Raw genomic sequence first — 26,672 nt, 5'->3', positions numbered from 1 at the left:
AGTTGATTATATCTAAAATACTGTATTTCCAAATAAAATTACATTCACAGTTAGTTCCCTAGGTGTTAGGGCTTGGACCTTTTTTTTTTGGGGGGGGGGGGGGGATGTGGTAGGAAATACAATTCAACCCAGAAAACTACCTAATACCCAGTTTCCTAATGTGGCTGGATTATCTGAGGTCCCTTAAACACAACAGGGAGTTGGGAGGGTGATGACTCAGCCACTGAACCCATATCTATACTTAGAACATACTTGATAAACGTAAGATGAAATTGATTGAAATTTACTTATGAGGCCAATGACTTTACCTGGTCACCGGGACAATACAGAGCTGAAAAGAAGGGGCTTGGTTTAAGGGTTAACACTGAGTGAACAAACTTTGTCCAGATTCTGCTTTCTCTGTCTCCTGCCTTGATGGAATTTTGAGAATATCATATGGTGATTTCACTGTCTCCATTTGCAGTGGCCCAAAACAATGAGTACTGAGCTGCTTGCCATCAATGTTCAACAGTCTCTTATAATAGTTGTAAATTGTTCTCTTTCCTATGCTCTGTTAGGCTGATCTCATCTTGCTTTGCCAATTAGAATCAGAATTGTGAGGCCTCCATAGTAGAACAATGGTGCTAGCACTACAAGGGATACATCTTTCCCTGATGGATTGAGAAAATGGAGTGATTCGGATAAGAACCCCTTGAATTATCCACAAAAGTGCCTCTCTGACTAAGAACTCAAAAGGAATCCAAAACATTTCACAGAATATTTCCTGTTCTCAGTTTAATTCAGAAAATATTTATTGAGCATTCTTCTATTTGGCTCTTGTGTGTCACATCACATGAGTGCTGGAGGACCATCAAAAGAAATTGAGAGTTATTCATTTTTGGGAAGCCTATAATTCAGTTAGTAAGAAAAGAATGTGTGCCCAAGGTTGCTGGGGAACACTGCTGGAAAATAAACAGTCATTGTCACATTGAGTGCTGGGAACAGGCAGGTCTGGAGAGGAGTTTTGGGGTAAAGGGGAAGGGAATCTCACTGGGGAGGAGAAAGGGGAATGTTTATAGCGAGGTCTCAAGCTGGTCTGAGTTAGGGAAGATTTGTGGTAAGCTGGTCTGAGTTAGGGAAGATTTGGGAAGGTGGGCATGTTGAGATGTCGGTGGGAAACAGCTCAAATAAAGGTTTCCTATTCCCCGTTTCCCTGTGTAGATCTAGAGTGTAGCACAGTGTAGACATTTGAGGTTGACTGAATGAGCACAGGCTGCTAATTGGTTTTATTGACTGTGGCAAAAGTCAGAGTCGGGTGTGGGTGCTTCTCAGTGCTGCTGGGATCTGAGGACATTGACTTGGGTGGTTGCATGGGGTTGGGTAAGCCCAGCAAACCAGCCCCACCGAGCAGCCTTATTATGAGAGTCTGGGCCTGGTTCCCTGCCTGAGTGCAGCCCCATTGAGCATAGCACTTTGGTGAGTCCCTATGCTAGTTTCAAAGGGTCATCTTAACTAAACACTGCAGCCTGGGGGCTCAAACAACAAATTGCTTTCCCACATTTCTGGAAGCCCAATATCAAGGTATGGGCAGGGTGGTCTTTCCTGAGACCTCTACCCTTGGCTTGCCAATGGCACCTTCTTGCTGTCTTCACGTGGGCCTTCCTCTGTGTGCTCATGTCTGTCCAAGTGTCATCATATAAGGATGCAGGTTGGATTGGATTAGGGCACACTTCCGTGGCCTGTTATAACTTAATCACCTTTTAAAGGCCCTGTCTCCAGAACCAGTCACATTCTGAGGAACTGTGAGAGCCACTGTTTAGGGCTTCAACATAAGAAATTTGGAGGGGTGATGGTGGCACAATTCAATCTATAGCAATCTCTTTTCAGAGTCCCTTTGAACTTGATTTTGGGAACTATACAGCTCAATTCTGTTCTACTCAGTCTCTTCCCCTCAGGACCCTTAGGATCCCAGAGTCTTGTGACTAACATGAGAAGAGGGTGGGTGCTTTGGAGGAATGATGTCTGCAGCATCCCTCAGACCTAGGCACCTAGGATCCTGTCCTGGGATCCATACGTTAGGGATCCCTCCACTGGCCTTCCCCTGGCTGTCCTCCCTATTGGATGAGATGTCTGTAGGGCCAAGAAGAGGTGCCAACCTGGAGCCTGCACCTGCCCTTCCAGGTCCCACTCTTAGTGCCCAGGACCCCAGAGTTCCCTGCCCAGCTGGCTCCCAGCCCCCTCTAAGGAGAGACTGCGGTGGAGTGGAGTTAAGGGTGGAGCTTATATTGCCCACACTCCTATCTGTAAGGTGCTTGGCACAGAGCAGTGGGAGTTTGGGGGTGAGATCTTGTGGAACCCCTTAGCACCCCTGTCCCTGATGGAAATGTAAGGCCAAAGCTGATGATGCCTTCATTGTAACCAAGTTACACACTCCCCTGCCACACACACCCCTTCCGCATTGTTCTGGCTTCTTGGCTACTTAGAGGTTTAGAAGTTGCTGCCATTCTCCAAAGTGGGTGTGTGGTGATGGATCTGGAAAGAGCCAGGAATATCATTTTGTGAGCGTCCAGCCTGGACCATCTGAGGGGTAGTGGGCAGTGTCAACCTGTGACCCAGGTGTTCTCCGCATCCAGGTTTGCCCACTGAGCGAGGTCCCAGGGCCCCTGTGTCCTCTGGCTCAGGACACTGTTGCTCAACCCTTTACGTCTCAGCCTTCAACAAATAACTGGCTGTGCAGGAAGGACTCCTGGGTCAAAGCAGGTGAGATCTGCTGTAACTTGCTGTTTTCTTGGCTCTGGGGCTTAAAGGCAGCTCCTCTAGGATTTAGCTGCAGAAAGACCATTGGAGACGAGGGAATTTCACTTTTCAGCTGCTGTTGAGCCCGTGCTGAAGGGAAAACTCTGATGTAAAAAACAGGACATGTTTAAAAAAAAAAAGGAAGGTGAAGGAAATTTCATCTGGAAGTCAAGAGACTTACTTTATCTTTTTATTCCTAGTTCTGTTTTCTTCTCCTTTCTGTTGTTGTAGGGCCTTGGGTAAAAAATAATATTTTTTTCAATAGTGTAGTAGATAAAGTACAAAGCTTTTATGTGCTGAGCAGTTAAAGACGACAAAGGAAGGTTCTGGCTGCTGGGGCCTCTCAGGATGTCTGCAGACGGTCACCGTGGGAATGGAGCTGGACTTAGCCTCCGAGGCCAGGAAGCTGCTTTTCTCAGATCACGCAGGGTCGTCAGGCTGGGGCCCGGTTCCCATGGCCCAGAGGCTCGTGAATGAGTGGTTGATTGACAAAGACCAGTGGACTCCTTTAAAATTAGAAATAGAACTTCCAACGGGTATAGACATGGCGATGGTCAATACACTTCTTTTTCAGTGGAAGAGTTTATTTGGGAAATTCAAATACTACCAGCAAGTAGCTGGAAACCCATAATTTCAGAGCAAGTCCTTAGACATTTTAGAAACCCAGACTCATGGAACAGTGGGTGTTGGAGTGGAAGGGGCACTAGAATACACTGTGTCCAACCCACCCTTCCTCCGTATGCCGATAAGGAAATAAAACCCAGAGAGGTGGAGTGACTTGACCAGGGTCACACAGCAAGCTGGCTCAGACCCAAGCTTCCTGAATACAAGTCTAGACAATGCAGTGTGGTGACATAAGGTAACATGAGGGAATAAAAAAAACCACATTCTTCAAGTTCATACAACCCTGGGCTGAGTTCTGGCCCTGTCACTTAGCAGCAATAATAATAAAGACAACACCATTAGTTGAGCTCTTACTACAGGCCAAGTTCCTTCTAATTGCTTTATCATCATTGCTACATTTAGTTCTCACAACAACCCTACAAGGCAGGTTTTATGATCTCCATTTATCAAGAGGAAAACTGAGGCACAGAGCGATGAACTAACTTGCCCATGGTATATAGTAAGGGGTGGGTTCAGGCTCCTAAAGTGTAGAACCTGTATTCTTAACCTTTATGCTCAAGTTCACGAGCTTATCTAATAAGTATTGTCCTTGTCTTAAAATACAGTGAATGAGAGAGAGCTCCTTGTAGGGTTGTTGATGCATTAGAAATCATGGCTAGAATGTGTCTCATTTCTAATGGGCACTTAATGAAAAGCAGCATTGTTGTTACTTACATTTGATGTTGCTGTTTGTTAAACCATGCTGTGTCCTCTCCTTTGTGGAGGTTTTGGAAGTCCCTGGTCCTGTGGTTCTCAAAGTGTGTACCCCGATTAGCAGCATGAGCACCTGGGACCTAGTTAGAAGGGCAGGTTCTCAGGCCCCAGCCCGGACCTCCTGGGTCAGAACCTTCCAGGGAGGATCCACCCACCAGGCTCTGCAGGGAATGCCGAGGCACAGTAAGGTCTGAGCCTGCTGATCTGACCACTGATATCTTTATAGACTCTTTCTTGTGGTGACTAACTAGTCCTAAATTGGTGCGTCTTAGCTTCACTTTCAGACAGTACCTTTCTCCATCACATTGTGGACTTCCATCATGTCATTCCATCTCATGTGCAGTGGTCGGCAAACTCATTAGTTAACAGAGCCAAATATCAACAGTTCAACAACTGAAATTTCTTTTGAGAGCCAAATTTTTTAAACTTAAACTTCTTCTAACGCTACTTCTTCAAAATAGACTTGCCCAGGCTGTGGTATTTTGTGGAAGAGCCACACTCAAGGGGCCAAAGAGCCTGCATGTGACTCGTAAGCTGCAGTTTGCCGACCACGGTCATAGTGCATTTACCGCTCTTGTGGGGACCTGTTCACAAATAGATTTGAGCTTGGCGATGAATGCTCCTTAGGACGCTCATTCCCAGCGCCGCGGGCTAGGAAGGTTGAGGGAGTCTGGGCAGAGAAGTCAGGAGAGCCATGATCCTCCAGCTGGCCTCAGCGTTCCTAGTTCTTGTGAGTTTCTGCATCGTTGTACCCCATTTCCCCCATCCATCTGTCAATCAGAGCTATTAAAAGCCAGCTGCCCTTTTTGATGTCAAAATTTTGTTTTGAAATAAGAGATATGAAAACCCTTGGAAAAGTATAAAGTATTTTTGGTAACTAAAGTCTTATTAATACAATCCTTTTGTTTGTTTGTTTGTTTTTGTTTTTTGTCTTGGTAGGTATTTTAAGATTCAGAAATGCTTCATTTTTGGCTCCTTCTCTCTCTCTCTTTACAATTAATGCATCATCCCTGCCTGAAGGGGGTGTGGCCAGATGTGCTGCCGGAATGTTCCCCCTCGACAATTTTGCTGTCGTGTGTCTGTGAGTATGGCATCTGTGGGACCCTGTTGGGATGTGTATGTTGGGGCTGTTTTACCAACGTCCACTCACCTTGGATTCTCAGTCATTGAGTGATGACTGGCCCAGGCTCCATGTGCAGGGAGGTCACCATTGACCGTAAACAAGAAAATGCAGGTGTTCAAGAGGAAGGATAGTCACACCCAAAAGAGATTGGGTTTAAGAACCACTGAGAAATGTATTGGGTCCCCAAATCCTCCTGGTCCTATCACGTGACAACTGAAAGTGTGTGTCTCTTATTTGAGGCCTGGCTGCTTTCACAAGCACCTCAGCAATCTTGCAGGCTACTTCCTGTTTGCATCCTGCCTTGCACATTAGGAGAAACTAATGGAATTGCTGGCTCATAGCTCGAATCATTTGATAAGGTGCTTTCCTGAAAACTTCACCTACACTGCCTCCTGCTAGGAGACATCGGTGCCTGTTTCATCACCCTGTCACTCTTTTTAAGTAGCATCCAAAGCTACTTGAAAAACATTTTTTTTTAATTGATTTTAGAGAGGAAGGGAGAGGGAGAGAGAAACATGGATTGGCTGCCTCTGCATGCCCGCCTACTGGGGATTGAGCCTGAAACCCAGCATGTGCCCTGTCCAGGAATTGAACTAGTGATCTCTGGGTGCATAGGACAATGATAAATGAACAGAGCCACACCTTTATAAAAACTGTATCAATTTGAAAGATAAATCAGTTGGTTTAATTTATATTTTTAAAAATTGAAAATGACCCCCGCCCAAGTTTATTTATCTGCTATTTAGTCTCCTCTCCCTTTTCCATGAGTGTGTTATTTGGGTGCGTATGGATTTTTAAGGTTAGTTTTATAGATAAAGAATGTGAATCCTTAGTGGTATCAGCTGCAAGTATCTTCTGATGTTTTTACTGATGTTTGATTATTGCTTTTTTTATAATTATAATAAGAACTTTAGTGAAATCCATTGATCTTTTACTTTGTAATTACTTTCATGTATTTATTCTTAGAAAACTACTTCTAATCCTTAAAAATGTTAAAGATTAACCTGCCTTCCAGCAAGGGCCTGGAGTGGTATTGTGTTTGCTGGGCTGTTTTCTCTGCACCTTACTGGGTCCTTGTGCTGTGGTGTTGGGGTGAGTGAAGGCGTGGCCGTACATGGAGTTCTTCTCCCTGCAGGTTTTTCACCCTGCTCGGCCTCGCCCTTCCTCTGGCTGGAACTGCGTATGTGGCAGCCAGGGCCTGGGGGTCAGACCGCGGGGCGTCCTCCACACCTGGGGCGTCCTCCACACCCGGGGCACAGTCAGCCACTTACGGGAGCCTGCCTTTGAGAGGGTCAGAGAGGAGCGAAAGCAGAATCCAGTGGCCCGGCAGCCTGGCTATTCTCTCAGGAACCCCGAGCAGAGGAAAAAGTAAGCATTTTAATAAACTCATGAGAGGTGACTTAGATGAGTACAGAACTGGAAAAGAATTCCCCCAGTGCTAAGTGTGGCGAAGCCAGCAACTTGAGTGCGGCGTGGAGGGTGGGTCTCTGCTGCTCACTATTCAGGCTTTGTGTCCCCTGGGGTGCCGCGGCGAGGTCGCTAAAAATGCTGCTTTGTTTCCCGGGCACAATTATCCAGTGTTTTTGTGCTACTCCAAGACTGGGTCAGCACAGATCTTGGGTTCCTCTGTGGTGATGCTCTAACGAATAGTTCCAGGATCTCAATGTCTGTTTCCAATGTCACAGTTCACGGGTGACTCATGGCCAAAGTACATGGTTTACATGTGCACGGAGCCAGGGCAGTGAGTATGCAGTACAGCTGATTAAAACACGGCAGAGTGTATCTGAGCCAGAAGTGGATAATGAGTCACACTGCTGTGCCTAAGTTAAAAAATCAGGAACAATGCCTTCATTTCCTCCTGCCCATATGGCGAGGCTAAGAGAACACACACACACACACACACACACACACACACACACCCTGAAACGAGAACAGCCTTGTCATGCAAATCCTGTAGAACATATGATATAATTTTTGGCAAGGCCCCTGTACGTCTACACAATTATCCCTCCTTTATTCCAATCAGGGGAATAAAAGTAAAACAAAATTTCAATGAATGGACCAGAAAAATATGAATATGTAAGAAAGTGGCTTCAGGAAAGGTGTAGTCATGATTTTATCAGATTCTGTTGGATCTCCAGGCAAAAACAAAAACAATAGCAACATCAACAAAAAACCCCAACAAGAAGAAAAACAATGAAAAACATGTTTGTAGTCCCCAGATCAGAAGCCGGCTACCAGTCCTGAGGCTCCCAGTGACCCCATGGTGATATCATGATGGGAAGTGTTTGGTGATAGGCTTCTGTGGAGTCAGTCCCTGCTGTCCTGTGTTTTTGACCCGTGGGTCTTGGTTTGGCCCTCTGGGGTCTCAGAAAATAAATCTAATGCTTTCTTGTTTCAATTGCAGCCCCATCAGATTTTGGGGACAGTTATGATGACCTCCCTCAAGGCTCAGAACCCCTCAATTGTTTCTTACATGACCAGCTAGCTGCCCTGTAGAAAGTTCCACAGTGGGAGTGGCAAAAAGAGCTCAAGCTTAGTCCCCATTCACACTTGCCTGGTTTCTAACTCTGCCCTGGGTCATGTTGTTTGACCTCTAGGAGCCTCGGTTTCCACTTGTGTAAAATGGGGGCACAGAATGAGATTTGTTGAAGGACTTAAATGAGATGATGTATTGTACTTACGTCCTCCTAATTTGTTGTTCTTTTCCTCATCTTTTCAGTTATGTCAGGAAGGGGTGTGGGGGAAGGGGTCTTGGATACGCTGACCCCACTGAGGTCCAGTAGGTTCCAGGGACCATCTGCAAGCTTCTGTCACACTGAGGGGGCCTACAGTTATCCTCGCCCACCATTGCTGGTCATTGGTAGGAGGCCGTCCCAAGAGCCTTGCTTTTAAAGACCAGATCACAGGATGGTATCAGGAATTGGTTACTAAAACTTTAGCTTCTTCACCCAAAATGACACTTTTTGATGGGGAAACCAAAGGTTTTTAGCTTTTTAACAGCTACATTAAACTGTGGCCTCAGACTGGGGGGTTTCCGTGTTCTGTTGCTATAGCAATTTTTTTTTTTTTTTTTTTTTTGTCATTTCATGCCATCGGAGCAAAATATCATATTCCTGAATGCTTGAAAATAGGACTCGAGATGGAGAGGCCCTTAGGGTCCAGCACTTTTTTCTCTCCACTTTCACACTCACCAGTGAGTCAGATCAACATAAAACCCTTGTCTTCTGGAGGTTTGGAGCCAGACTGGGCATTTCAGATTCCTGCTTCTTTATCCTCTGAATAATCCCTGCATTTGCTCAGGATGGTTTCCTGTTACAGGAGCCATCCTTTACCATTTAGATGAGAAAAAATGAGCGAGTGTTCGAGGATATTTTCATAAAGTAAAGAGCTGTAGCTACTGCCCCTGGCGGTCAGGGCTCCTGCTGTGAGTTCCTGGCTTACAGTGGGCCCCCAGGAATATCTGAGAGACTGGAAGGGCTGCCGCGGCTCTCCACTTCTGAGCTAGGGAATGGCGCTCAGAGAGGCCGTCTTCCCTAGTGAGCAGTTATTTTCAGATTTTATAAGCTGTTGCTAGTTAAGTGTGACCCACAAGTAGATGAAAATAGAAGTAATGATAGCAAAATGTATTCAGTATTTGCTTGCCAAGTTAGGCGCTGGGCCAGATGTTTGACAAACGTTCTTGAATCTTCACAAGAACCCTGCCAAAAATTGTGCTAAATTTAAAAGGGAGGGAGCAGGCCCAGTGAGGCTAAGAAACTTGGTGGGAGTCTAGCCCAGATCCTGCGTCTTGCCCTGCAGGCTGTGGCTCCTTGGGGCGCTGAGGGGAGCCACGGGGCTCTGGTGTAGGGTGATTCATTGTGCCGGGGCTCTGCCAATTGCTGCGGAGTGAAAAGCTCTCCTAATGAGAGACTGAGCTGCGTGCACATTTGAGAGCAACTCCAGTGGGAAAACGCATAGTTATGGCTGGAACCTCAAAACGTTAGGCAATTATATTCTTCCATTTTAAGAACTTGCTTTGGATTTCCACAGCTTGGTCCCTTGTGAATAAGTTTGAATTCTGCAAGGATTTCTGATGCCCACAATGTTTAAGGTACCAAGGTTAAGGTACCAAGAGACTCTGGGAGAAAATCAGAGTCTCTTGGAGGCAGCTTGAGCTTTTCAGACTTCTGTTCCACAGTTCTAGCCACTTAATTGGCTCTCATGATGAGTTCCATTGAAATGGAAAAAATGCAGGGAATAAATTAAGTAGAAGGGATGAACTATTCTTAAAGCAACAGGGCTTAAAATAGTGAGCCTAGTAACTATGATATTAATTCATTTGTTCTTCATAATAATCCTATGATTGAAGATCTACTTTGATTCCCCATTTGCAGATGTGGAAATGTAGGACAGAGAAGTTAATTCACTTGCCAGAAGTCACAGAGTTAGGAAGTGATAGCCAGACTCAGGGCCAGGAATACCTCACATACGACCTGCACCCTTACCTCTGTTTTCATACCTGTACCTTGACAGGCAGCAATGTTATTTGTAAGTGATTCATCCTTGGGAGAGGACCAGGGATGCCATTTCCAGCAAAATGCTGCCCTGATGTGCTTTCTTAATAATGTCTAAGTTCCCCTCCCCCAACACTTTTTAGTCAGGCCTTGGCATCCTGGGGCCTGAACCTGGGCAGTGTCTTCTGTGCAAGGCCAGTGTGGGCACCAACCTTAAGTCATGTCTGTCAGGCGAAGTCAGGGTTCATTGGGGAAGGAGACTAAGTCCAGGGGTCCACATACAGATCCAGAGGGGACAATGGAGAATTGAGGTGGGCGGTCCAGGACTACAATGAGGGATCATTTGGGGACAGCCACGATCACTGGTATGTGTTTTGGTTTCTGTTAGTGGAGCAGCATGTGGGTTGGTCTTACTTTCAGGGGGACAGTGACACCTCTGCTCTCACCTAGGATGTCTAGGAGCTGTGGACCAGGCTCTGAGATGCTTCTCTTGGCAGAAGAATGTGCCAGCCATCTGGACCACCACGGCATCAGGAAGCACGTGCTCTGCCCTGAATGGCATCCGAGTCCTGAGTCTCCTGTGGATCATGTCGGGGCACACCAGCCAGATGACCGCATGGCTGTCGCTGGGTGCGGAGAACTGATGGGCCTCTGAGAGCAGTCAAGGAGGACAGCATGTTTGTGCGAGCGGAGCACGTTGGGCCATAGGATGGGAGGCCACAGCTTTCCTCTGGTCTAGAGATGTGGCCAGAACTTCCCATAAATGAGTTTTCCAGGCCAGTGTCCAGTGGCTGCTTTGCCTCCTCCAGGGTATAAATCAGGCACCTGGCTGCCAAGTGAAGAGTGATACCTGAGATTGTATTTTCATTGTCCAAACAGCTGGGCTCCCTCTCATCATGATTAATGATGCCGGAAACTGACATTTTTTTTTTTTTCTCCTGGAAAAACAGGCAAGCGTAGATAAGTACTGTGCATTAGTCAAGTCAATGTTTCTTGACCTTTCCCCGAATCACTCCCATCAAGTACTCTCCCGGGGGTACTGTTCCCCCGGGGGCCAGATGCATGCATCAGAGTTGGGGGGCAGCTGAGAGGGGTCTGAAGAACCTCCCAGAGATCTGCACGGGCCCATGAGCAGGTGATACTGCTGTAGTCCTAAGGGGCTGAGGCCACGGAGAGCACAGGGGTGCGCAGAGCCTTAGTTACAATGAGGTACCTCCATCTCCTCCCTTTTCTTTTTGATCCAAGATCCCCTCATAAGTGAATGATGGGGATACATGACACCCTCCCAATACAACTGAAAATGGAATGTGTTTCTCTTGTTTTTTTTCTGAGAAGATAAAGCACATGATTTTTTTTATTTTTTATTTTTTTTTTGCTATTAAATCAATAGACACAGTTTTTTATGTTTGTTACAGATAATGTGCTTGAGTGGAAAGCCAGAGTGCTTAAAAACCCACTCTACCTTTATTCTCGGAGTGGCCCATTCTATCTTGGGGTTGATACATTCTTCCTGATCAGGTAATACGGTGTTTTTCCTGCTGTCATGCCTGTTGCTGCTTGTTGGAGGGAGTGGGGGAGGGAGAAAGAGGGGTATGCGTTGTCATCCTCACTTTAGTGAGAAAAACTGAATGGCTCACATTTGCTCACCGGCTCTTGGCTCCTGTCCATCTCGGCACAGCACTGCTGCCACAAGCTCCTCCTCTTTGTGTTTTCAGCTTACTAAAAGAACCAGGCTGGCTCTTTAAAGGGGGCTTTTTACAAAAGGTGATTATATTTCTCAAAACTGTTTACTTCAGTGGCTCTCAAATTATGGTTCGTGACCTGAGGCAAATCCATGATAAAGTTTCCAGTTCTCATCATGGTAAAATGTGAAACAAGAAAAGAAAATGATGTTCCATAAAGCTATGTCTATGTAAGATAACTACTGAGTGGTAAAATTTCTTAGCTGTTTGGTAAATGTCAGGTACCTCATGACATGCTTTGCAGCAGCATCTCTGTTAATCCTCATGATGTCCCTGCACAGTAGGGGCCATTGTTAAAATCCCCATATTTTTAGTTGAGGTAAAATTCACATAACATAAAATTGACCACTTAGAGTAAACAATTTAGTGGCATTTAGCACATTTACAATGAGGTACAACCACCATTTTTATCTAGTTCCAAACATTTTCATCATCTCCAAAGGAAACCTCATGCCCATTGAGAAGTTACTGCCCAATATCCCCTCCCCTTCATTTCTGGAAATCTGTTTCCTGTATCAATGGACTTACCTATTTCCGCTATCCTATATAATAAAGAGGTGATATGCAAATTGACCCTCACACCCTCGCACAACATGGCTGTCCCCATATGATCAAAGATGGCTGCCCCATGTGATCAAAGATGGCCGCTTCCATGTGGTCAAAGATGGCCATCACAAGATTGCTGGCAGGGGAGGGTAGTTGTGGGCGACCAGGACAGCAGAGGAAGGCAGTTAGGGATGACCATGCCTGCAAGGGAGGGCAATTGGGGGCAACCAGGCTAGCAGGGGAGAACAGTTAGGGGTGACCAGGCCTGCAGGGGAGGGCAGTTGGGTGCAACTGAGTCTGCAGGGGAGGGCAGCTGGGGGTTACCGAGCCAGTAGGGGAGGGCAGTTGGGGGTGACCAGGCCAGCAGGAGAGCAGTTAGGAACCAATCAGACTGTTAGGGGGTGACCAGGCTGGCAGGCAGGCAAGTGGTTAGGAGCCAGCAGTCCTGGATTGTGAGAGGGATGTCTGACTGCCAGTTTAGGCAGGATCCCTGGTTGGGCCTAAACTGGCAGTCAGACATCCCTGAGGGGTCCCAGATTGGAGAGAGTGCAAGCTGGGCTGAGGGACAGCCCCCACCCCATGCACAAATTTTTGTACACTGGGCCTCTAGTTTCATATAAGCACATTGTGTAATATGTGCCCTTTTGTGCCTGGCTCTTGCCATTTAGCATGATGTTTTTGAGGTTCATCTACATTAGGGGTGTCGAACTCAATCAGAGAAGGGGCCAAAATCTAAAATCCAGCCTAAATCGCGGGCCGAATGGTTTACTGAACAGTCATAAACTGTCATTGTGATGGAAACGCAGCGGAGTGCAGTGATGACAGCGTGGTGCGGGCCACATTGCAAGGCCTGGCGGGACGGATTTGGCCCGCGGGCCTTGTGTTTGACACATGTGATCTACATTGTAGCGTGTGTCAGTACTTCATTTCTTTTTATGGCTGAGTAATATTCCATTGTATGGATAGAGCACAAAAATCTCCACTTTGAAGAGGAGGGAATTGAGATTGAGGGGGATAGTCCTGGTGGACCCATGATTTAAACCCAAGCAGTCTGACTCCGGCGTTTATATCTTGGCCACGGTGCTAGCCTGTCTCTACCTCTTCTGACTTCAGTATCCCTTCACAGGGAAATGGTGATGCTACATAGCAGCTCTTTCTATCAGATGCTAATCATTCATCCATCCAGCCACCATCTAGTCGCAGGCGTCTTCAAACTATGGCCCACGGGCCACATGCGGCCCGCAGAGGAGTCTGATCCGGCCCGCCAGGTTTTTTGGGCAGTGAGCGCAGCCGAGGTGTTACAGTAGGAATTAGTAGTTCATATAGACCGGCCCTCCAGCTCTTTGAGGGACCGTGATCTGGCTCCCAATTTAAAAAGTTTGAGGACCCCTGATAGTGAATGCCTATTTGCCAGGCATTATTCTAGGTCCTGAGCTACTTTAGTGGATAAAACAAACAAGGACTCCCATGGTGCTTCCATTAGTGTGTGTACATGCATGGGAAATCAGCAATAGACAGAAACAAAAAAGAAACAAACAAGTAATAAATGTCAGTAAAGAAATAGCTAAGAAGGAGATAGAATGGGTATTTGTTTCAATGAAGTTAGAGAAGGTTTATCTGGTGAGGGGCTGATCCATCTGAGACCCGAGTGGTAAGAAGCAGCCAACTCCAGGAGGCCCAGGACGAGAAAGTTTCAGGCAGAGGCAGCAACTAGTGTCAAAGGACTAAGGCAAGAGAGAGTGAGCCTTGTTAAAGTGCCTGAGAGGCCCTGGGGCATCCTGAGCCATCTGGGAAACAGACAACAGAAAGAAGGCCAAGCATAGTGTGGGTGGAGGGAGCGAGGACTTTGTAGCAAAGCTAAGGAGTTTGGATGGAGTCTTGTGAAATGGAAAGTCGCTGGATTGCTTTAATGTGGAAAGTGATATGATCTGACTTTTTAAACTGATTATTCTGGCTCCCATGATAATAATAGATCTAAGAAGGGCAGAGGCGGAAGCAGGGAGATCAATCAGGTGTCCTCGGTTGAATTTCAGAGAAGTGATAAGGCTTGGTCTGGGAGGTGGTGGCTGGGATGGAGAGAAGGTCACGCTCAAGATACACTTCAGAGGTGGAATTGTTAGAACTTGTTGACGGACTGGTTGTGAAATGTGAAGAGAGGGATTGAGGACAGCTTCTAGGTTTTGGCTGATAGCTGAGTAGATGGTGATGGTAGTAGTTGACAGGGGAAAGATCCGAGGAGAAGCAGGCATTGGGAGGAAAGTCAAGCTTTCTGTTTTGAACAAGTTAAGATTAAGGAGCCTTTTAGACACCCACGCAGAGATGTTAAGTAAGGAGTTGGCTCTGTATGTCCGGAGCTCAGTGGCAATGTCAAGGCTGAGGATGGAAATTTTGGAGTGGATGGGATACATGTGGTTTTTAAAGCCACAGGGCTGAATCAGATCGTGCTGGGAGGGGCATGAAGACAGATCAGGGCTGAATCCTACAGCTGATGTCCTCACCTTTGGAAGCTGGAAATAAGAGGAGGGGCCAAAAAAGGAGCCTGATGAGCAATGGTAGGAGATTGCTAGTGACCATTCATTTCCTGTAACACTTCCCCAATATCCTGGTGACTTGCTCCCTCTTCTCTGTCAGGTGTTTACTCAACTGGCATCTACCCAGGAAGGCCTTTCTTTTCCCTTGATTTAAAATGGAGCCACCCAGCACTCTCTACCCTGTTTCCCCGAAAATAAGACAGTGTCTTATATTAATTTTTGCTCCCAAAGATGCGCTAGGTCTTATTTTCAGGGGATGTCTTTTTTTTCCATGAAGAAGAATATGGTACACATTTATTGTTAAATGAAAATAAAGGAAATATATTGCCTGTATACGGTATGGTAGTACGGTAGTTGTCAACACAAACCAGACAAACTGTGAATCCTACAGTATCAAGAATTTACTCATTTATTCAATGATAATCATGTCATCATCTTCTGGAACATCATCATAACAATCCAATTCCTGAATTTCCTGGTGAATTTCCTGTGACTCCATTTCTTTCAGAATTAGTGGACCAAATCATGTTTAGCCTAGGGGGGCCTTATTTTCAGGGGGTTGCCTTATATTTCACTCAGAAGGAAACCTGCACGTAGGTATTATTTTCGGAGGATGTCTTATTTTCGGGGAAACACGGTACTTCATTTTCTCTTTATCTAACTATTTTAGCTGCATTTCCCCGCCACTCCCCTTCCTTTCTTACCTGTCTTCACTGGAATGTAAGGCAGGATATTTTGTTTTCTGTGCTACTATCCCCAGTGCCAAAAGCAGTGCCAGGCACATAGTACTGATCGGTAAATAGTTGTTGAAATTATTTCTTAATTGTTTCATCTCAGGACTCTGGTGTGATAGCTTCTCGGGGCAAGGCAGAAAAAGTAGATACAGAGTAAGCTGTAACCTGCCCACTTGGGCAACAGCTCATGCTAGGCGGTGGCCAAGGTGACAACAGAGAGTAGTCCAGACAGGCAAGGGTCAGAATCCACCATCGCAGCAAACCCAGCAGAGATATGGAACCCTGGGCACCAGACTTTCCAACAGGGCATAGCTGAGTCTAACCAGGTGGCGCCCACTTGCAGGAGACCAGGGTGGCCCTGAGGGTAGGGAAGTCCGCCCACAGCCCAGAACACTGTTCCCTGCAAAGGAGGCTAATAAGAACAAGGCAACCCCCACACCATATGCTGCAGGCACTGATGGGCAGAGCTCCAAACCCTGGGAGGGCGGCTGCCAAGGACAGAGTGGGGTGGATGGAACTTAAGCCAACACTCAAGCTGCAGAATAACCACTAGGAGGGAAGAACGGAGGGCGAGGGAAGCCACAGGTCATCCTGGGCCATTAGGGGGAAACGGGACAGCAGAGAAGCCATCAGGTCATCCCTGAGATATCCAAAGCACAGACCCAGGTCTCTGAAATTGCAGATGTCTAAGAAAACAACAGACCTGAGCCCCTCTCTCATCTGTGGCCTGGAGAGGACTGTGCCTGTCATCGGTGGTTCTGAGAGTCTGGTGCCTGCACAGTGGCACCAGCACCATCCAGAAGCCTGTTAGAAATGCAGATTTGGAGGCCCCACTCAGACCCCCTGAATTAGACACCTAGGCTGGTGCAAGCTCTCCTGCAGCTGCCACCATAAAGGTCTGAGAACCAGCCCTAGCCGGCTTGGCTCAGTGGATAGAGCGTCAGCCTGTGGACTGAAGGGTTTCAGGTTGGATTCCCTGAAGGGGACAGCCAAGGGTTTGGGGCTCGATCTCCAGTGGGGGGCGTGCAGGAGGCAGCCAATCAAGGACTCTCTCTCATCATTGATGTTTCTATCTCTCTCTCCTCCCTTCCTCTCAGAAATCAATAAAGAATTATATATATCTTCCTTCCTTCCTTCCTTCCTTCCTTCCTTCCTTCCTTCCTTTCTTTTTTTCCTCCCAATTTTCACTTTATTACTTTATGAAGTGCATATATTCTTTTAAGTAAACTTTTTGCTTGAACAATGGGAATGTTACTAATAGTGATACCTAGTATGGTCTTTATGCTAAGTGCTTAAAATCTTCCACCCCATATGATTCTTACAATAAATCTATAAAGCTGGAACCAATATCAGCCAATATTTACAGATAAGAAAGTTGACATTTAGAAAGGAAATCACTTACCCAAGTCCCCCAGGTAGAATCAGAAGTCACTGATGGGTTTACATAGGAAAACCAAGGATATGAATAATTAGTCAGTGACCGTTTAGAATCCTTTTCTACCTCTCAGGGTGACTTGTCACATTTCTACCGCAGGATTTAAAAACATTTATCATTATCGCTGAAAGTATTACAGGTGTCCCCTTTGCCCCCTCACTGACCCCTCCTCCTTAACTCTTTCCCAGCCTGTTTAGGTCTCTGGCTCTTCTCCATCTTCTGGAGCTACTTGTCTCGCTCAGAGCCTGTTTTCCTGCCATCCCGTCCCTTTGTCCTGTCTTCATGAACTTGAAGGCTGGACAGTGCATGGCCGCACACAGAGTGAGACTTGGCGCTTGCTTAGCAACCATGCTGTGGAGGGGGAGCCAGTCACTGAAAGGAAAGGCTAGCTCAGGCCCTCGATTCTCTCCTGAAACTCAGAGGAGGTGAGAATCAGAATTAACCTCCCTAATTCCCCATCTCACCATCTTTTCTTAGTTGTCTCTTTAAATTCTGCTCCTGTTATAGTGGCTACTGTTCGCTGCATTTCAAAAGAAAATCTATCTGGAAGAGAATAAAAACATTCTCCAACCCTCCCTGATCCCTTCCAAGTCCCACCCAACGCCCAGGGCCTTTTGCACAGGAAATCCATTTGTTCCTTAGGGAAACACCCATCGGATCCTTGGAATGAAGTCAAAAGGTTGGGAAACTCACAAACTTGCTTACCATCAAGTTCTAACTCAGAGGCATATCCTTGGTTTCTTCAGTGGAATGTTCTGAGTGATGAGTTTGCCATCAGGATATGCTGGCTGAGAATTCTCACTGGGATCTTGGGCAACCCACATAACAGTCTTTGAGTCTTCATTTCCATATTAAGCAAGCAGGATTGGCAATATTGTCTCTTTTATCTAATTGGGCTGTTCATTCATCTACTTGATTATTCACTCAAAAACCATTACAAAGTAGTTTGCTATGGCTCCAGAAACAAAAGCAAAAGCAACCCTAGTGGCGTTACAGCAGAAGACCACTGGTTGATGCTTGGGACAATAGTCACTAGTGTTCACTGGGTATTTCTGGTTCTTCACCCTCAGTTGGCAACATACCACTTCCTGGCCCCATTGTGGTTGGTGGGCCACATCTCTAGGTCTGACCAAGTGGTACCTGGTATTGCCATCATGCTGAGAGCTTTAAACGTGTCTTCTCTGGGTGAGGACATGTAATTGCTGGTTTGAGGCCCTCCAGAATTCTCCTGAACTCTGCATGGTCACCGGTGAACTTGGAGAGACTGGCTGCTCCGTCAGCCTGGGTCCATAGTGAGGAAGTGGCTGACCCCAAAGTGAATGGCCATGGGCTTGCAGCATAAGAAAAAAAAAAAAAAAAAGGAAAAAAAAAGATTGTTATTTTGACTTGGAAGCCAGATTAATCAACCAATGAGCTTTATCACTGATAAATAGTTCCTGTGCCTATTCTTCTCTTTCTCTCAGTGGCTGGTTAAGCGCGAGGTCATTTTTAAAGATGCAGCAGTCTTCAGAAAAAGGAATCACTGCCAAAGTTATACTCAGCTACTACTTTAGTCGCCTTATAAGGTAGGTTTACTTACATAATTTCTGAATTTACTATTGCTGTGTAACAATTTAGGATTTTTAAAATTATTAACCCTCTTTTGAAAGAATGTTTAAAGAAAAATAAATGGAGATAAATTGTTTTCTTCCTTAAATACAGTTTTGTTTTGTTTTGTTTTTTTGCTGGCTTTAATGGCTTTTGCCAGTAGAAGATTCCAGTTTTTATGGTGTTGGTCCTAATAAAATTTGAGGTATATTAAACCAGCAAAAACATCCTTATTCGTTAGCTGATGGGCATCAAATTTCAATCAATGTACTATCAGATTGTCATGGACTCACATTCAACAGGAGAATTTGTATGGCTCCTACAAATTGGTAATAATTGGATCCTGTGAGTAAGAGTGCTAATGGTAATGATAAAGATAAAATAAGATACAGCCAGGAGAGGGGCTGGTTGGCCCTTGGAACAATAGTTGCTCTGCTGAGAAGGAAGCCGGCTGGTGATCCTTGCGAATGTGTGATTGGTTGGAGCAGAAGGATGACACTATTGGGACAAAATATGAAACCAGTGTGATGGAGCAGCAGGTGTGCAATGAGACCATCTAAGTTTAGGCAGAAAAGGCCCTTCAACTCATGGACCCCAATCCCTTCCTTTATATATTTTCTGAATCAACTTGGTGCTGAACTAGAGCCCTGCTCTCATTACTCATGACCCATGCCCTTCTTGTCACACTGCACTCTCATGAAATAGGAAGGGGAGTATTGAAACAATCTGTGCTAATAAAATCTAGTGGGTAATATCTGATTCTCTAGTTTGCCAGGCTTGCTTTCTGGTTCCATCACCTCCTAGCTGCGTGACTTTGAACAAGTGTTACAACCTCTCTGTGCTTGACTTTTCTCATCTCAAAAGTGGAGAGAATAATGACATCCCTTCATTGGCCTCTCGTGAGGATTAAATGAGCTAATGTATGTAAAGAACTTAGAAAAGTAAGTTATCCTTGTTACTGTTGTTATCATTATTTACACCTTTTAATTTTACCTGTAAATAGGCTAAGAATGAGTACAAGCTAAGGAGTAGACCTTTAGTGATTCCTTTCCACCATAGATGTGTTGTTTTTTACAAGCTCTATCAAGTCTATCCCTCATCCTGGGGAGGACAGAATGCTGCTTCTGTCAATATCACTTGGGTGTGAGGCACAGGGTCAAGTAGTCTGCCTTGCCCTGAGGTCTTGTGGAAAAGAGGGACTGGATTCAGGCCAAGGGCGCAGTGATAAGATGGGTGGTTAGGGTTTGCAGGGGGGACTCAATGGCATGGTGTGTTCCACCTGGTAAACTTGCTTCAGAGGAAAGATCCTGGAGCTGGGGATCGAGGAGGCAGATAAAGTCATGGTGAGGGGCAGGGAGAGCTGAAGTAGGGAGTGAGGAGCAGTGAGGCATTACAGGGCACAGTGGAAGCAAGGACCCCAGTGAGTAAATGACTGCACTATGTAACAGGAGAGCAGGAGTCAGGGTGGTGTTGGGCAGCGGGAATGCAGAGAGGGCAAGTCAAGGACACATTTTCTGGCCAGAGTAGCATGGCAGATGGTGGCATTCTTGAGGTAGGGGGGTCTGGAAGAGTGCCAGGTTGGACCAGGAAGAGAGTGAGCCCAACCCGGCACAGCACTGTTGAAAAAGGGAGGGGCCCATCGCCAACCCATAGTTTGAACTCATTGTTTTCAAGGTGACCCAGTGAGAAAGCAGCCATGCTCTTTGATGTTCTCATTCACCAACTCTCTGTTACTGCTCAATGGTTTGCTGCTTGCCTCCCTCCCTCCAAGAAGAGTGAAAGTAAGGTCATTTGTTCACACCCTCTCTCTATTTATGGAGGGTCCCCTATGTGCTAGGTGCTGTGCTAAGCCCTGGGCATTTAGCAGTTAATAAACCATGTGTGCCTGCTAGCATGGGGCTTACATGTGAGTGATGGAGAAGACAATAAAGGAATCAATAGGCAGCATTCAGCTGCAATATGCAACATTTACAACAGGTCCCTGATGATAACTGCCACAAAGTGATGGTTTGGAGAAGGAAGTAAGACAGGGTCTTCCTCTGTAAGTGTGGTCAGGGAAGGTGACATTTATCAAGAACCTTGAAAGAAGTAAAGGAATGTTCTAAGCAAAGAAAACGCTGCAGGGAAGAAGGTCCGTTCAGGGGTTCAGGTGCAAAGGCCCCGAGGAGGGAGCATGCTTGGTGGATTTGAAGAGCCTCAAAGAGCCGGCGGTGCTGGAGAGGAGAACAGAGGGGATGAGGTCAGACAGGCGGGCGGGAGGGAGGATGGCTCAGGTCCTGCAGCATCCGTGACCACCTGAAGAGCTTTCCCTTTTATTCTGAGACAGAAAGGCTTTGGAGGATTCTGGTAGGCAGTGGCTGGTCCGATTTACATTTCACAAGAGTCACTTCGGCTGCAGGGCAGAGAATAAACTGTAACTGGGCAGGGGCAGGAGACAGGGGACCAGCCGGGAGCTACTGCAAGTTTTAAGAAACTGCAAAACCCCAACATCAAGGAGTAAATCAGTACAGAGCTTATCTCGTGGGAAACAAGGAGAGTGGGTGCCCCAGTCCCTTAAAACTGTGATTATTCCAAAGAGAAGCCACATTTAAAAAATCAGGTTTTTAAAAAATAGGTTGTGATAAAAATGTCTAACACTAACAGATGGTTACGCATTAAAATTAAAGGGCCTCCTTCCAATCTCACTTCCTACAGGACACCTTTGTGAACAGTTTCTTGTGAACAGAGGGAATGTAGAGAGGGAATGTAGAGAGGGAAAGTCTCTGTGAATTCCCGCAGAGACTTTCCATATATTTATATGCACCGTTTTTTATGAATAGGATTAAACTATATACTCTATTTTATACACTCTTTCTTTGTAGCTTTTTCCACTTCATGATTTAACATTGGCACACACCTCTATTTGCATGCAGGGACCCGCCTCACTGATTTTAAAGGCAGCCTGGGATGGCACTGTGTGGGTAGACCATCATGCATATCACCTGTCCCCATCGCAGGAGGTCATTTCCAAGTGCTTTTCTATTTTAAACAATGATACAAGGCATGTGCACATGTGAGCAATTATATGAACACTAGAGGCCCAGTGCACTAAGTTGAGCATGGATAGGGTCCATAGGCCTAGCCTGTGATCAGGGCCATCTTCTGCCCACTCACCAGTCTCCAGTCCTGTTCCACCACTACACCCTGGTTCACTGTGATTCTCCATAGCATGACTTCGCTTCCCCAGAACCTGTGGGCCAGGGGGAGGGACCAAGAGGTCGGCCATTCTGTGTGCTCGCCAGTCCTACCCCATAGCCACTCACCTGTTTGTCGTGGTTCCCTGTTTGCCATGCTTCAATTAGAGCCTGTGGGCCAGGGGGTGAGGAGGCGGGAGGGACTGAGAGGTGGTCAATTCCCTCATAGCTACTGGTCAAGCGGTCTCTCGGTCATTATGCTTATGGTTGCTGGCCTTTTATTATATAGGATGTTTGCAGATGAATTCCTACTAGTGCAATTGCTGGTTTGGTCCAGCAATCATCTTGATGGACATTTTCCAGTTCACCTTCCCACCCACCAGGTCTGAGAGCCCCTGCTCCTCAGCCCTCCACAACCATGGCTGGTATTGCAGTGTAGGCTCTGAAAACCTAGTGTGACTTGCAATCCTCTGGAAGTTTGGCAAAAACAAAGCCTGTGTACACTTATATGACAGTTTCAGTGTTTCAAACTATTTTCTTACTGATCTTATTTAATTCTCAAAAAAACCTTAGGAGGCAGAAATCCTCCTCATCCTTCAAAGCATAGAAGGAATCGTCACCTGTGTTTTCCATAGAAGAGGAGAGAGAGGAATGATGTGATTTTTCTCAGTGAGAAAAATGTAGACAAACCAGCGTGCATGTTTCTTGTTCTTTCCCTTGTCGCCTGGCCTCTCCAGCCATGGCCCACCCCGCAGCCTCCACCCCACAGTCCCGGCCCAGAGGCTGCGTTTGCACCGGCACCCCAGGGAGGGCTGTGCTAATGGCTGGGGGCACAGTGGGTGCACACTCCCTCTGTGGACATCTGACCTGAGCTCTGCCTCTGAGGGGAGCAGGGGCTAACTTACTCTCCCTGGGGAAAGGGAGGAGACAGATGGCGGGAAGGGAGGCCTGTGGGAGCAGCTGCTGGGCAGCGGGTCTGATGGCTGACCCCGGCAGAGCCCAGCACTCAGGGAGGGCTTCGTGGCTGCTGTCTGAACTGCCTGTGAGTGCTGCCCGGGGCACAGGCAGATGCCCTTTCTCTCTGACTTTGATCAGCAATTCCAGCCCTGCTGCCTGCATGCCCACTGCCCTCCCGGACACTCCTTGAGGGGTTTTATCTCTGTGGCGAGAACAGGAGGCCCACAGGTGCACCTCCAGCAGTCCTGCCCTTCCCATCTGTCACACACACCCAGGCCCTGAGGTCCCCACCGCGGCCTGGAGGTGCTGCAGGGCCATGTGCTCTGCCCTCATTTGCATTCCCCGAAACTTTTCAATGCGTCTTTTAAAAAGACGTCTCTGACCGCCGCCCACCCAGAGCTGTGCGTGCCCCTCTGCTCAGCCTCCTGTGGGAACTCTGGACTGCGTGTCCCGGAGGTGGCCACCAGACACATGGCCCCTTGAGACACGCTGCCAGGGCAAAACACACACCGGAACCTAAAGACTTGGCAAGAGGATGTAAAGTAACTCAGTACTTTCTTATGTTGGTTACCTGTCCCAATGAGAAGAATATAGATGTATTGGGCTACAAAACGTATATTATTAAAATGAATTGTACCAGTTTATCTTTGACTTTTAAAAATGTGGTTCCTAGAACCCCAGGGGTGGATTGGACTGGAATTCTATTTCTATTGAACGTGCTGGTCTAGACACTGGGTGCCTTATCCATCAGCTGTGCGGCTGCTTCAGATCCGCTTGGAAGGAGGAAGGGCAGGAGGGAAGGAAGGAAGAAGCGAATCCAGGAAGGGAGAAAGGAGAAGAGGAGTGGAGTAAGGCCTTTTCATCCGGAGGGGATGATGCCGGGTGAATTTCTCAGAGCTATCACTTCATCTGTAAAGCGGAGGTCACAGTTTACCTGACAGGAGTTCTGAGGTTTAGAAATATCTACCGAGTTCCTCGTTCGGTGGCTGACGCTTGCGACTTGCTCAATGTAGAACAGTGCTTTGCGTCAGCAGTGACGGTGCCAGCACATAATAGGTGCTCACGAAATGATTTTGAATCCACGCATGTTTGAGGTGTGGGTGGGATGTGCTTAGAGGCTCTTATCGCCAGGTCAATGAGTCCAGTCCCCGCCTTTCCTGAGTGGGAGCACTGTGGGGCCCCTTTCTCTCGCCTGGCTCTTTCCGCCAGATTGCAGCCTCTTCACCTGTATTCCGTGTGCCTGTTGGTCGGATTGTTCTCCCTGGTCCCCTGGGGACCTGTCTGGGAGGTGCCAAAGCTCCACCTGGACAACTGCCGGCGAGCGTGGTGGACGAACGTGCTGCTGCTCAACAACTTCCTGTGGGTCCGGAACGCGGTGAGTCCCGCATGTTGGCTGCAAAGGGCTTGTGGGCACAAAGCGGCGTCCTGTGTCCCATGATTCAGTGAACTTCCTGGGGGCCACCGTGAGGCGTCTGGTCCCCTTCCTCCTGCTCTGTTCTCGGGAGTGAGTACTGGTGATGCTGCAGGTGGTAGCTGTGGGCAGGAAGGCCAGTCTCCTGTGATGGAGGGTGGTGACCGCACCGGCCTTGGCAGGGCAGTCACTGGGGGCAGCAGGGTAGTGGGCATCGAGGGGCCAGCCATTGAGGTGCACACCGCAACGCAGGCAACCCTGCCCCAGCCCGGTTCCTGTCCAGCCCATGCTGCCCGGAGGGAAAGGACAGTCTCTTCACCTCCACACAGAGAGCCTGTAATGGATGGAGCAGTGCACTGCGCCCTCACCACTATGCATTCCATTCCATTCCATTTCAAGCCAGATCTGACCAAGCAATAACATTTGTATGTGTTGCTTTTGGCTTCCTTAAAGCCCTGGTTCGCCCACGATGACCTGGGAACAGATGCAGGTAAGGTGGCTGTGATGGAATCGTGCCACCGAGGAGGCATGTGTTTTGGAAGTGCAGCTGAAGAAAGAGTCCCTTGCGTGGGGCTGATCACGCACACAAACACTTTCCCAGTAGAAGCTGTCTTTGGTACACAAGTTCCCAGTAGCTTCCACAGGACACGTATCACCACCCAACTGCCTTCAGGTGAACCCAGGTCTGTGCCAGGGCCCAAGGAGGACAGAGAGCCGGGGCTGTTTTCCTGGCTGCAGACTGGCTTGGGCCATGTGTGGGAACCAGTGACAAAGACACCAGCCAGTCCCTCTCAGAGGTGAAACCCACTCTAGGTCTTAGAAGCAGAGGTGGGAGGGCCCTGCACATCCCCCCACCAGGGAACGTGCCTCCAGCTGGGACAGGAAAGCTGTGGCTGCTGTTGGGTAAATCTGGTCTCCTTGGACGGAGAGGGTGGGAGGGAGACCTAGGTTCTCTTAATTGCTGAAATGCTGGAGAAGATGCCCCAGGAATGTCCTGACAATGAAGAAGAAGTACAGGTAGCTGCCTCATTCTACACAGACAGGTAAGTGATGAAAGATGTGGAAAGATGTGGCTTTGGCCAGACGGTCTCATGTCAGTCAAGCGTGGGAACCCTGGGTTTCCCACATAACTCGTCTGGAGCCAGGCCTCTGTTCTAAAAGGACACATTCTCTCCCCCTAGAGTGGGGGAGGGCAGCGGGTGAGGCACGGAAGAGAGAACAGCAGTGAGCCTGACTACAACTGCATAACGATAATTACTCCTTGCATCTGTGTAACACGATACAGTTTTGTTCCCACAGTTGTCCTAGGATGGTGGTTGGCAAACGTGACTCGAGAACCACATGCGGCTCTTTGGCCCCTTGAGTGTGGCTCTTCCACAAAATATCATGACCTAGGCGAGTCTATTTTGAAGACATGGCATTAGAAGAAGTTTAAGTTTAAAAAATTTGGCTCTCAAAAGAAATTTCAGTTGTCGGACTGTTGATATTTGGCTCTGTTGACTACTGAGTTTGCTGACCACCGTCCTAGGAGATTCGCTATTAATGTTTTCTTTTTTAAACAATAGAGAAAACTGAATTTCCATTTTGTAAACTGGAACCTACCATACAGGTTTGTTACAAAGATGAGATGAGGTATGTGAGGTGCCTATAACTCACTCTTCCTCTCTCTTCCATGGAAATCCCCTCCAGCCTACTGAACGCCTCTCCTGGTCTAGGAAGGTGGATGGTGGGAGGCAGACCTGGTAAATGGCTGAGAGATGTAACCTTTGCTCTCTTTCCAGTGCAACGGCTGGACATGGTACCTTGCCAATGACTTCCATTTCCATCTCACAACACCGGTCATCATCTTCATCCATGGAAAGTGAGTCATTGGGACATGTTTCCTTCCTGTGTGCCCTTTCCCACAAAATTCCAGGACAGTGCTCCAGGTCTGGGGAGAGCAGCTCTTAAAATTTGGGATAAGAACTTCTCAGATGAGTTTGCAGCATGAAATCCTGCACTGTTTACCTTCTCCTACCTTCTGCCCCAATCTTTGTCCTACGCACTGCAGTCCGTGTTTGTTCAGAGCTATGGTCAGTGTGTGTGTAACATCTCGTGCTCAGCGTTTTCCATGTAACTGTTAATATAAACATTTCCACATGTTGGCATGACCTGAATACTTGTCAGTGTTAGGATGAAATGCTAGTTTGAAGGTTAGGGCATCGAGATTGTTTTCTATTCCTCATGACTGTGGATGACAATGAGTGCCTTGGAGCACACAACTCTTCCTCTTAGTTATTTCCTTGGAGACATACACTGAGTGGCAAGATTATTATGATCTCTGAATGCATAATAATCTGGCTACTCAGTGTGTGTGTGTGTGTGTGTGTGTGTGTGCGTGTATTAGAGGCCCAGTGCATGAATTTGTGCATGGGTGGGGTCCGGCCAGCCTGGCCACAGGGAGGAGACATGGGTGGTTGGCCAGCCTGCCTGCTAGTCGAGGGGACAATTTGCATATTAGCCTTTTATTATATAGGAGGATGTACACTGAGTGGGCAGATTATTTCAGAGATCATAATAATCAGTGTATATGCAAGTTGCATTACTATGTCAAAGGGTAGGGACAATTTTGTGACATACTAGGAGATGACTCTCCAGAAAAAGTGAAGTAATTTACAGTGTCCCAAGCAATCTATCCATGTACCTGCTTCTCTATGTGGGTGATTTATCACCTGAATTTTTGTTAGTTTTAGAAAAGCTCTAAACTAGGGCTTCAGTCATTCATGGAGAAACTGATGGTGTGTGC

At 47.1% G+C, this 26,672-nt stretch overlaps 1 protein-coding gene across 1 annotated transcript in view; it reads left to right on the top strand.

Annotated features, from left to right (window-relative positions):
* Positions 1-26,672, top strand: part of LOC118707925 (O-acyltransferase like protein) — a 41,271-nt gene that overhangs the window by 8,184 nt on the left and 6,415 nt on the right. Inside the window, exons 4-10 of the mRNA XM_045574626.1 lie at positions 5,092-5,233; positions 6,411-6,643; positions 10,222-10,401; positions 11,187-11,289; positions 18,223-18,324; positions 23,686-23,851; positions 25,669-25,748. Coding sequence (XP_045430582.1) covers positions 5,092-5,233; positions 6,411-6,643; positions 10,222-10,401; positions 11,187-11,289; positions 18,223-18,324; positions 23,686-23,851; positions 25,669-25,748 — 1,006 coding nt within the window. The remainder of the gene's footprint in view (positions 1-5,091; positions 5,234-6,410; positions 6,644-10,221; positions 10,402-11,186; positions 11,290-18,222; positions 18,325-23,685; positions 23,852-25,668; positions 25,749-26,672) is intronic.

Source organism: Pipistrellus kuhlii, unplaced genomic scaffold (assembly GCF_014108245.1).
Source record: "Pipistrellus kuhlii isolate mPipKuh1 unplaced genomic scaffold, mPipKuh1.p scaffold_m20_p_6, whole genome shotgun sequence".
Lineage (NCBI taxonomy): Eukaryota > Metazoa > Chordata > Mammalia > Chiroptera > Vespertilionidae > Pipistrellus > Pipistrellus kuhlii.
This window is presented reverse-complemented; position numbering and strand designations above follow the sequence as displayed.